The 11,331-nt window shown below is 44.4% G+C and overlaps 2 protein-coding genes across 4 annotated transcripts; both read left to right on the top strand.

The window, feature by feature from the left end:
* Positions 1-158: 158 nt before the first annotated feature.
* On the top strand, positions 159-2,524 carry elac1 (elaC ribonuclease Z 1). Its single transcript, XM_020462205.2, has 3 exons — positions 159-477; positions 841-1,317; positions 1,907-2,524. The coding sequence occupies exons 1-3, from the start codon at positions 321-323 to the stop codon at positions 2,383-2,385; spliced, it is 1,113 nt and encodes a 370-aa protein (XP_020317794.1). The 5' UTR covers positions 159-320; the 3' UTR covers positions 2,386-2,524.
* Positions 2,525-3,008: 484 nt separating this feature from the next.
* On the top strand, positions 3,009-11,106 carry smad4b (SMAD family member 4b). Of its 3 annotated transcripts, none has more exons than XM_020467356.2 (11): positions 3,009-3,665; positions 4,340-4,793; positions 5,135-5,309; positions 5,401-5,430; positions 6,118-6,339; positions 7,650-7,757; positions 7,888-7,938; positions 8,151-8,334; positions 8,452-8,620; positions 8,754-8,892; positions 9,194-11,106. In XM_020467356.2, exons 2-11 carry the CDS (start codon positions 4,554-4,556, stop codon positions 9,403-9,405), a joined length of 1,530 nt encoding a protein of 509 aa, XP_020322945.1. In that variant the 5' UTR covers positions 3,009-3,665; positions 4,340-4,553; the 3' UTR covers positions 9,406-11,106. The 3 variants fall into 3 exon arrangements, with proteins under 3 accessions (XP_020322945.1, XP_031673069.1, XP_031673068.1); XM_031817209.1 differs by having other exon boundaries at positions 3,253-3,665; positions 5,135-5,303; XM_031817208.1 differs by having other exon boundaries at positions 3,256-3,726.
* The last annotated feature ends 225 nt before the right edge of the window (positions 11,107-11,331 follow it).

The raw sequence follows: 11,331 nt of genomic DNA, 5'->3' as shown, positions 1-11,331 counted from the left end.
AAGTCATACGCCCCCCCACCTATTTCTACAGTGTATCTTCTTAAAATGTGATTTTAAATTCAACTAAAAATGTGCTTTTTGGGTTGGTTTTCATCACATATATACATATATATATATATAATGCCATTCAGACTTTGTGGGAACCGTGCATGTTGTTCACACGCGTATCTGCTCTCTCATTGGCTAGAGTGGTCTTGCCTCCTCCCGACTGCCTTCCATTTTTTAAGACATTTTCATTGTACCATATCTGGACAATATGTGGTAATGCTACTGCTGTTTTATTGTTCGTTTAATGACGTTTAAATAGTTTGTTTTTCAACATGACCATGGACCTAACTTTTCTGGGGACAGGGTCGGCATATCCTTCCCCCCATCGTGGCGCTTCTGCCCTCGTACTCAGAACAGAAGGGGAGTGTTGGCTGTTTGACTGCGGAGAAGGGACGCAAACTCAACTGATGAAGAGTCAATTGAAGGCTAGTGAGTAGTTCACTTTTCTTTAGTCGTTGCTAGCTAGTTAGCATTAGTAATGTCAAACGTGTTGTTCTGGCCATATAATTCACGGTTTATTCCATGTATAACTGTTTACAGAATTATTTAAAAAACACTAGATCGCCAACTTATTTTTCACTATTAACAAAAACATTATTTGCTACTTTCCCACCCTCTTTGCTATCACGTCATTGATGAAAGGTTACGAACTTTACAGCCTGTAACCTTTGACGATGACAGAGTTAGAAATGCATGTATGTTTTGACAGTGGTCTCAACAACAACACTGCCTTAATTAAATGAGGATGTGTTCAGATTGATCAACTCATATTTATTTCCGTTTTTCTTACAGGCCGAATCACCAAAGTGTTCATCTCTCACCTGCATGGTGATCACCTCTTTGGTCTACCAGGGCTACTGTGCACTGTGAGCCTAAACCTCAACCCCTGTCCCACCCAGCCTCCAACATGTGTGGATATCTATGGTCCCCAGGGTCTCAGGCAGTTCCTCAGGGTGGCATTAGAGCTCACCAGCTCCCAGCTTCTCTTCCCCTATTCAGTACATGAGCTAGAGCCCACCACTGACCAGTGTCCTACAGAGGGTCAGCTAAGCCCTGATGTCACAGCAGATTCTGGGCGTCTCCATCCCCAAGAACGCGCCGGCCGAACAATCTCCCTGGATGTCAACAGTGACTGCTATGTTATACTGGAGGAGAAGCGTTTTGTTGTGAAGGCGTTCCGTTTGTTCCATCGGGTACCCTCCTTCGGGTTCTCTGTTCAAGAACATGATTGGCCAGGGCGTTTGAACACAGAACTACTGAAGGATCTTGGTAATCACAATATATACCTGGCATAATAATCTATATGTTTATCTCTGGGATTTGTCTTGATTATTCCATTTGTTTTATATAGGCAAGCCATTGTTATGTCATTAAACAAAAGATATCTTTTGACATACTGAATTGAGAGTACTCCATTTTTAAAATAACTTATATTTCTAACTTTGGTTTTTGCAGGTGCGTGAGAATAATTCGATGCCATCTAAAATGAAAAACTTGCACACTGCTCTTGCCAGTGTGTGAAGGCTGAGAGGCAGATAAAACATGTAAGCTTAATGAACTAAAAGTGATATTGGCAATATTTTATTTTTTAACCTTTATATACCTAGGCAAGTCAGTTAACAACAAATTCTTATTTTCAATGACAGCCTAGGAACAGTGGGTTAACTGCCTGTTCAGGGGCAGAACGACATATTTGTACCTTGTCAGCTCAGGGGTTTGAACTTGCAAACTTTCGGTTACTATTCCACCACTCTAACCACTAGGCTACCCTGCCGCCCACTCAATAGCAGTGTGCAAGTTTCTATTTTAAGATCATTCAATTTTGAAATAAATGAAAAACCTTTTGTCCATCTCTCAGGTTTGAAGCCTGGACCACTCTATGGGCGACTGAAAGCTGGCGAGTCAGTGACATTGGAAAATGGACAAGTGGTGAAGCCCAGTGAGGTGCTGGAGGAAGCCATTCCGGGGAGAAAAGTTTGTGTTTTAGGGGATTGCAGCTCGTTATTGGGGGAGGGACCCCTGAGGGCCTGTCACAGAGCTGACATCCTGGTGCATGAGGCCACCCTGTCAGATGAGCATCGGGAGAAGGCAGTGGACCATGGGCACAGCACACCTAGTATGGCAGCTGCAGTGGCACAGGCCTGTTGTGCACGTATGCTGGTGCTCTACCATTTCAGTCAGAGGTATAAGCCGGCCGCCCAGTACAAAGAGGGTGATCAGGATGATGTCTTGGAGCTCAGGAGACAAGCTGAGGAGGCTTTGCAGGGCACAGGCATAGAGGTGACCCTGGCGGAGGACTTTCTCACGATACCCATACCCCTCATAAGGCTTCACTGAGGCCTTACACTTGGTAGTTATGATAAATACTGTAAACAAAAGCCAGAGTGAGCAGGTTGTGAATTAAGCATCGAATGAATGACTTGGTGTCTGGGAAATATTTAGTAAATTGTCTGAATAAAAAAAGTATTGACTCTTTCTCCTTATTTTACTCGGTGATAGGGTTCAAGGCAATCTCCATTTTGAAATTGTCCATTTTCTTCTTCGTGATTGGCAGATACCTCCCGATGACCAGGTTGGACATGACTCCAACATGGTCATCTGGAGGGCTCGGCCAATACATTTGGAAGCCCCACCCAGTTCACTACATTAAAACGGTGTAAACTCAATGGCGCAGTCCATGCCGAAATGGTATTTTGGCCGCTAGAGGCCTCTATCACTGGTTCACACAATAGAATTGCACGTATTCAATTTTACCAGATTATTGAAATCAACCTAGCGAGAATGTTACATGCACAATGAAAATGATAAATACATTTAATTTGAGTCTTCAAAATATTCAGAAACGAACTGCTTTACTAGTTTTAAACCAGGCTAGTTGTCTCTTGGTGGGATTGAATCTCTGCTACTACCCACTGTTGCCCATGCGCAAAACGCCATGTTGGAAGAAATTGAAATGAAAATCGTCAGAGAGGGCCAACTCGACGGAAAGTCTGTTTCCCTCCCTTATTCACCCACAAAACAAGGCATTTTTGTATGTAGGTCGATAAGAGTCGAATTTGGTCAACAAAAACATGAATGGGAATTTGCGTGAGGTTTATTTGATCGAATATAAGTTTTGTAATGCTTAAGTTGTTACGAGTATACTGATATAAGTAGGACACGTGACATTCCGGCAATTTGAGAAAAAAAAAAACATATTCGGAGTTGTCTATAATGCATATTTATGAAAGGATGCTTGTAGCATTCTCTATTGAATAGAGTCCATTGCGGTCAGCAACCCTCGTCGAATATTTAAATCATAAGATTACAATAATGAGATAATCCACCAATCCGAAGAAAGGATAGGCGGGAGCGACACATCCCGCGGTACCGTTTTGTGGACAACGAGTTCCATTGTTAGGGCGGAGAGACGTGCATCTTGTCAGAATATCCATGATCTTTGGAAGCGCTGATACAAAGCCGTAATTTGTTATCCAACGTTTATTTTGATATTCAAATTATTTCCCTACGTTATTTTAAATGACCAAAGAAACATTTAGGATAAACGAAGAAGTACGGTTGATCAGTACAGTTCTAGCGCAAATGCAAGAACGGAATATCCCGGCCCCGTATGCAGGGTATGTTTGTGGATGGGGACGGGTGGCTAAATGTTACTTCGGTTAGCAGTGAAACTCGCGAGTAAGCCAACGAAATAGCCTAATCGGTGGCTTCGACCTGCTTTTGATCTATATCAGACGAAATTACAGTGGATAGTTAGCTAGATAGTGTTATCAAGGCCATATTTAAAACACTCGGACTGAGAATGGCTGCTCATTTTATATGTTGTTGACATGTTTTGAGAAGCTAGTTAACGTTAGCACGTTAACGTTAGCTAACTCGTTGTCCTGCTATGCAGCTGGCTAGCGATAGCCGCACTTCCCAACCACTAAATACATTTTTTTTATGTCTAAAACAGTGCGCTCTATTATTGTGGATTGGGTTATCTTCGCTAGCTACAGTTCGCTTAAATATTTAGCTAGCTCGTTCGTTAGCTAGCTATTTTGTTATTACTCAGGTCACTGTTGTGCAACGTAGTTAGCTGTAATGTTTATTGCCCGATGGGATAATGCTAGTTGTAACTTCGTTGCACATGCTGTCCTGTAGCAGCGTGTTATGTCAATTTCGTGCATGATGTTTAGGATAAACATCATAATAACATACTGTACTTATCATGGATGTAGCTAGTTAATAAACATCTTACTTATGTAAGATATTGGTAAAGTACCATAATAACCACTATTCTCTCTTTCAGAACCCTCAATTCTCGAAGCAGTGTGACAATCATTTAATTTTGTATTGGGATGCCTTGGTGGACCTCAACTTGGGCAATTGGACTGGAGGGGACACCCTCTCATAGCTTAATCTTTTTGCGCCATACAGTAAGAAACAACAACATTTTATAGTTGGGACAAAGTATTTGTTCCCTACAGAACGATACGGAGCGGCATACACTAGTGGTTCTCAGGATGTCTATCACCAACACGCCTTCGAGTAATGATGCTTGCCTGAGCATTGTACACAGCTTGATGTGTCACAGGCAAGGGGGAGAGAGCGAGACCTTTGCCAAGCGGGCAATAGAAAGCCTGGTGAAAAAGCTGAAGGAGAAGAAGGATGAACTGGACTCCCTAATCACAGCCATCACCACCAATGGAGCTCATCCCAGCAAGTGTGTCACCATTGGGCGGACTCTGGATGGCCGTTTGCAGGTAGGGCCTACACCAATGTCTGAGGGGGAATTTTCCCTAGGTACATATCTTGGGTCAGATTCTCCTCCCCTAATTATAACCTTAATCATTAGTGGTGAAAAATACAAAACTGACCTAAGATCAGCGTCTAGGGGCAACTTCACCATACACCACTGTCGAGGGATCTGCTATAAGTAGCCGTGTGTGTGTTAAATATATATATTTTTAAAAGTGAGAGCGTTGTGAGTGAGGATCATGCAAAGATAAGCATAAGGGCATGAGACCTATTAGCACCTCTGGGTGAAGAACATTTTCTTTGAGTTCAATCAACGGGTTTGATCCTGTAATATTCTTCGTCCCAGGTGGCAGGGCGGAAAGGGTTTCCCCACGTGATCTACACTCGGTTGTGGAGATGGCCTGATCTGCATAAAAATGAACTGAAACATGTGAAATATTGCCAGTTTGCGTTTGACCTGAAGTGTGACAGCGTTTGCGTGAACCCATACCACTACGACCGGGTGGTGTCTCCAGGTATTGGTGAGTGTACTGATGTCCCTGCCGTTTTGTTTGTGTTGACCTCCTGTGAGTGACAGTTTGAGCTTCTTATCATCGTTGTTTTATTTCACAGATCTATCAAGTTTGCAACTTACCAGCTCAGGTAAGTGACCTCCATTTTGATGGTTATGTACCTTGTGACAGCATTCTTTTTTGGTCAATAACTAGGTTTCCATCCAATTGGCTACAGACTTTAATTCAAATGTTCAAAAATCTGCATAAAAACATTATGCGCATTTTCCCACCAGAGATGATTCCAGCAAATGGACTTGTTCCAAATAAAAGACTGAGCGTGAGGATGTGGGCGCCCATCACCTTTTGTGGTTCTATTCCCATGTACCGACTAGAAAATACAAGTTAAATGGGTTTTCATCGCATTTTCAACTCTACTGATGGTTCTCACAAATGTAGCATTTTATATAGTGAGTGTGCCCACTCTGGTATTGGTACGTGCTCTCTAGCCAACAGCGTGCAGATATCTGTACGCTGTATCTGTGAGTACACGCATAGCCTACATGAGGAAATTTATTATGGACAAAAAAGCAATACTTTTTTTAGGTCAAACGGCAGCCAAGCATCGATGATCATGTCACCAGAATAAGACCCTCGATATTTATTGAACAGAGCATCAAGCTCATCTTTCACTTTCACCACCCTGTGAAGTTCATCAACTTTTTCGATCTGTAGAAAAAATGTGTCCAACATGCACTCGCATAAAGAGATTGGATGGAAACTTGGTTGTCTGTTTTGTTTCTTGTTGACCTGTATCTTGTCTCTGTGCTGCTCTCAGCTCCAAGCCTGGGACTGATGGTTAAAGATGAATACGACTTTGATGGCCAGGCCCCACTGCCCACCATGGACGGGGGTCACTCCCTCCAGACCATTCAGCACCCCCCCTCTAGCCGAGGTGGGCCCCCCTCAGAGCCCTTCGGCACCCCTGGCCTGCTGTCCCCCTCTGACGCCAGCACCGCCTCCACCTCCGCCTTCCCCAGCATCTCTGTCGGATCAGGAAGTGAGGGTCTACTCCTCCACCCTATCCCTTCCCCCTTCCATTCCCGCTTCCACTATCTACTCCACCTTCCCAAGTTTATGGCTCTTGGTATCCTCCTCACCCAAATCATTAGAGGTCTTGCATTATTCGTACCAGTAATAATCCTGGAAAGGTCTTAATCACAGTTTGTGTTTGTTTAGCTACAGCCTGTCTACACAGTTATGGTTGTGGCTGACTGACAGAACTTGTTCATTTGAGAATCACATCACAGTAATATCAAACTCATCTTGGGATGTAATGGCTTTAGGAAATGGAACCTATTTTGTTAACAGCTGGTGGTCACCTGCTCTTCTCCCTCTGATTGGTTATTATGAACTTCCCCCACACTCTCTGAAATGCATCAAATCAAATGTTATTTGTCACATCCCCCGAATACATCTGGTGTAGACCGTACAGTGAAATGCTTACTTACAAGCCCATAACCAACAATGCTGTTTTCAGAAAATACCCATTGAAAAAAGTGATAGATATGAGTAACAAATAATTAAAGAGCAGTGGTAAATATCATTAGCGAGGTGTGGAGGCTATATACAGGGTATTACGGTACAGAGTTAATGTGGAGGCTATATACAGGGTATTATGGTACAGAGTCGATGTGGAGGCTATATACAGGGTATTACGGTACAGAGTCGATGTGGAGGCTATATACAGGGTATTACGGTACAGAGTCGATGTGGAGGCTATATACAGGGTATTATGGTACAGAGTCCATGTGGAGGCTATATACAGGGTATTATGGTACAGAGTCGATGTGGAGGCTATATACAGGGTATTACGGTACAGAGTCGATGTGGAGGCTATATACAGGGTATTACGGTACAGAGTCCATGTGGAGGCTATATACAGGGTATTACGGTACAGAGTCGACGTGGAGGCTATATACAGGGTATTACGGTACAGAGTTAATGTGGAGGCTATATACAGGGTATTATGGTACAGAGTCCATGTGGAGGCTATATACAGGGTATTACGGCACAGAGTCGATGTGGAGGCTATATACAGGGTATTACGGTACAGAGTCGATGTGGGGGCTATATATAGGGGGGGTACAGAGTCGATGTGCAGGGGCACCGGTATTGAGGTAACATGTAGGTAGTTATTAAACTGACTATGCACAGATAACAGAGGGGTGGGGGGCAATGCAAATAGTCTGGGTAGCCATTTGACTAGATGTTCAGGAGTCACTGCTCATATACTGTGTGTTTGGACAGTCCAAGTGTGGGGTTCTCCCTACAATTCTGATCTGTAGGGATCTACATGTACCCTTACAGATGCCACCTCCACCTGGACTAGAAATAGCAGCTTCACGCCCAACATGCCTCACCATCAGAATGGGCACCTGCAACACCACCCACCCATGCCTCCTCCAGGACATTACTGTGAGTCCATGCAACTCTCAGGATGAGTAGAACATGCATTTCATTCTTAGTACACATAATGCCAGCAACTTACTGATGTGGGCCAGGCTTGAAGGGATTAATCATTGATGCATTTATGTTACCCTCCCAGGGCCTGTGCACAACGAGCTTGGCTTCCAGCCACCCATATCCAACCATCCAGGTAAATGAAGCGTGACTCCTGGTTTTACCCGACAAGGTGTTCAGAGGGCTGTGTTGGTCTGGAGGGGAGAGGGGGACTGAGTCATGTCTGGAGGGGAGAGGGGGACTGAGTCATGTCTGGAGGGGAGAGGGGGACTGAGTCATGTCTGGAGGGGAGAGGGGGACTGAGTCATGTCTGGAGGGGAGAGGGGGACTGAGTTTGGTTTGTTGCAGCGCCCGACTACTGGTGTTCCATCGCCTACTTTGAGATGGACGTGCAGGTGGGCGAGACCTTCAAGGTGCCCTCCACTGGCCCCGTCGTGACGGTGGATGGCTATGTGGACCCGTCTGGCGGAGACCGCTTCTGTCTAGGCCAGCTGAGCAACGTGCACCGGACCGAGGCCATCGAAAGAGCCAGGTACGCCAGCCTCCTAACCACAACTGTGTTGTGCTTCTTGCTCTGAACGGAGATGAATTGATGCCATTGGCAGAGTATTTGGTCACCCACTGATAACAGCTCTTCTCACTTCCCAAGGCTCCACATCGGTAAGGGGATCCAGTTGGAGGGTAAAGGTGAAGGGGACGTGTGGGTACGCTGCCTCAGCGACCACGCCGTGTTCGTGCAGAGCTATTACCTGGACCGGGAAGCCGGCCGCGCCCCTGGCGACGCCGTGCACAAGATCTACCCCAGCGCCTACATCAAGGCAGGTCTCATTGCCTCCGTCTGCTCAGCATTACCAATGTGTTTTTTTTTGTTTTTTTTATCCACCCCCTGGTGTCCAAGCTGTGAACTGCATGTAGCGGGTAGTAAATCAATTGGTTTTGTTGCCCTCCCAGGTGTTTGACCTGCGTCAGTGCCACAGGCAGATGCAGCAGCAGGCAGCGACGGCGCAGGCGGCAGCCGCGGCTCAGGCAGCCGCCGTGGCTGGGAACATCCCTGGGCCGGGCTCTGTGGGAGGCATCGCTCCTGCCATCAGTAAGCAGCACAACACTAACATACTGCCACAGACGCCATACTCTGCTCCTGTTGACTGGTACAACTCCACCCCAGAGCTGTAAAACCCCAGAACAACACATTACTTGTAACACCACTCACACGCCACTTTTCTAATAGCCCGTTCCAAAGTAATTTACCAATCGTCTCAGCCAATTGTAGGTCAGTCATTGACGATGCATAGGAATCTGCACTTGTTCTGGAACTCTTCATCAGTGTGGATGTCGTTGAGCCTGAGTTGGGTTCCATTACATTGATACTTGAACTCCTACCTCCCACCCAGGCCTTTCAGCTGCTGCCGGCATCGGAGTGGACGACCTGAGGAGACTGTGCATCCTGCGCATGAGCTTCGTCAAGGGCTGGGGTCCCGACTACCCCCGGACGAGCATCAAGGAGACCCCGTGCTGGATTGAGATCCACCTACACCGGGCCCTCCAGCTACTGGACGAGGTGCTGCACACCATGCCAATCGGTGACCCCCAGCCCCTGGACTGAACCACCAGCCTGACCCCTCCACTGTGAGACTTCAGTATGACAGACCTTGGAATGAGGTGGTAGGTAGAACAGGAAAGACACCCCGGTTTACCGCTTCAAGGAAGCAAAGACTTTTCTCTCTGTGGGTCGTTCCTCTTTCTCTTTGCCTTCATAGTGTCCAGTGTGTCCAGATCAGGACAGTTCGGCTCTGATGATGGAACGGGCCACTCTCATCAATCGCCCTGGTGACCTCCGATTGGTCACTTTTACCAGTGATTCCATCTGGTTAACCTTGTATGGTTATCCAGAGCATAGTACTACTATGGTAAACTATACTCGGTTTCTTGCTCTCTGTGAGAAGAGCAGGTAATGGTCTCTGCCACGTTGTATACAGACAAACAAGCATTTTAAGGCAATTTCCAGCAATACCATAATACATTTTTGGGGGGTTTCTTTTTGCATATTTTATGAAAGGAATTATTTTGTCCCTTTTTTTGTTTTTCTTCCTTATCCCCTTGGTTATTGTATTGTCCTGTACTATGGGAGATAAGTGGATATATTGACTATATTTCAGACCAGATGGCAGGTCACTTAGACCCCTTCATTTACATTCACTATGTAAGGGAAAACCAACTTCTGTAGGGTATCTTATTTCTGTGGAATTAATTTCTCCCTTATCTCATGTACATAAATTTAACTGTAGTTCTTTTGTTTTTAAATGCATGTGAATGTTTGCATGAATGGTGAAGTGATGGCCACAACGCCACAGGTTTTTGTGATGTCTTGATCTCAGGACAGCCTCGATAAGGAGGAATCAAGTGTGCCATCAAAGCGTCGATTTTAAAATCACATAAATCATCATGTCATCAGGGTGAGGCTTCCCTCTGCCACAATGTTGGAGGCTCTTTTCTGTTGTGGTTCTGCACTAACTGGGTTCATGGTGTTCGTGTGCTGTGAACAAAACCCCATCATCTTGTTTCACCTCCCATGATCCCTCACTGCATGTCACTTTCCTACCATTTCTGGTTTTGCATATTGCTGCACACACACAATCCTCTTGATGCAATTTGTTATAGCTATGATACGGAACTGCCATTTTTATTTCCAATCTAGTTGCATCTCCTAATATGTAATACATTAGCTATCGATTTAGTTAAAATCAGGTGCCGCTAAAATGTAGCTTGCGGTATCCCTAGAGATGGAAGTGAATTAGGATACACTTTTACTGATGTTTCTCAGCTTTGCTGTTTTGAGAAGTTATTCAGGAGAATAATTAATAGATCATTAAGGAAACCTTCTAAATCTGCATTCTCAAATGTTCAAGTATCCATTTCAGAGATTTCTGGGTTACTGTCTTGGATGTTTTGTTGTGATACATTGTCTTGTTGCGTTTCCCTCCCTAAATGTTTCAATTTGCTTTTGGGATGGAAGTGTACTCAAGCTGTGGGTATCACATTTTTAAGGAATTAATTTGACACGTACTTTAGATGTATTCAACTGCTTGGATATAAACAACCTTAATTGGTTTATGAACAGTGATAGTTGTTGACGATGCCCAATATCTTACGTTGCATTCTTAGGTCAATACAATTTTTTTGTTGTATGAATTGCAATTTTACCATAGGATCCTGGAGAAACGAGCTAAATGAGTTGCTGGTAATTGGACAAATAGTAGTTACATATTTCTTTTGTGAACCTATTAAAAATGACCTGATACTTGGATCTTTGTCTGATTATGACTCATTGAATAATATACACTGCTCCAAAAAAGAAAAGGAGCACTCAAATAACACATCCTAGATCTGAATGAATGAAATATTCTTATTAAATACTTTTTTCTTTACATAGTTGAATGTGCTGATAACAAAATCACACACAAATGATCAATGGAAATCAAATTTATCAAACCATGGAGGTCTGGATTTGGAGTGACACTCAAAATTAAAG

Source organism: Oncorhynchus kisutch, linkage group LG3 (assembly GCF_002021735.2).
Source record: "Oncorhynchus kisutch isolate 150728-3 linkage group LG3, Okis_V2, whole genome shotgun sequence".
NCBI lineage: Eukaryota > Metazoa > Chordata > Actinopteri > Salmoniformes > Salmonidae > Oncorhynchus > Oncorhynchus kisutch.
This window is presented reverse-complemented; position numbering and strand designations above follow the sequence as displayed.

What these genes read in the sequence shown, in the direction of transcription:
- elac1 (XM_020462205.2), top strand. Translation starts at nt 321, where the DNA reads ATGACCATGGACCTAACTTTTCTGGGGACAGGGTCGGCATATCCTTCC. An exon ending in GAAGAGTCAATTGAAGGCTA is followed by an intron (nt 478 to 840) that starts GTGAGTAGTTCA and finishes TTTTTCTTACAG; the next exon opens with GCCGAATCACCAAAGTGTTC. An exon ending in AGAACTACTGAAGGATCTTG is followed by an intron (nt 1,318 to 1,906) that starts GTAATCACAATA and finishes TCCATCTCTCAG; the next exon opens with GTTTGAAGCCTGGACCACTC.
- smad4b (XM_020467356.2), top strand. Translation starts at nt 4,554, where the DNA reads ATGTCTATCACCAACACGCCTTCGAGTAATGATGCTTGCCTGAGCATT. An exon ending in CTCTGGATGGCCGTTTGCAG is followed by an intron (nt 4,794 to 5,134) that starts GTAGGGCCTACA and finishes TCTTCGTCCCAG; the next exon opens with GTGGCAGGGCGGAAAGGGTT. An exon ending in CATCTCTGTCGGATCAGGAA is followed by an intron (nt 6,340 to 7,649) that starts GTGAGGGTCTAC and finishes GTACCCTTACAG; the next exon opens with ATGCCACCTCCACCTGGACT.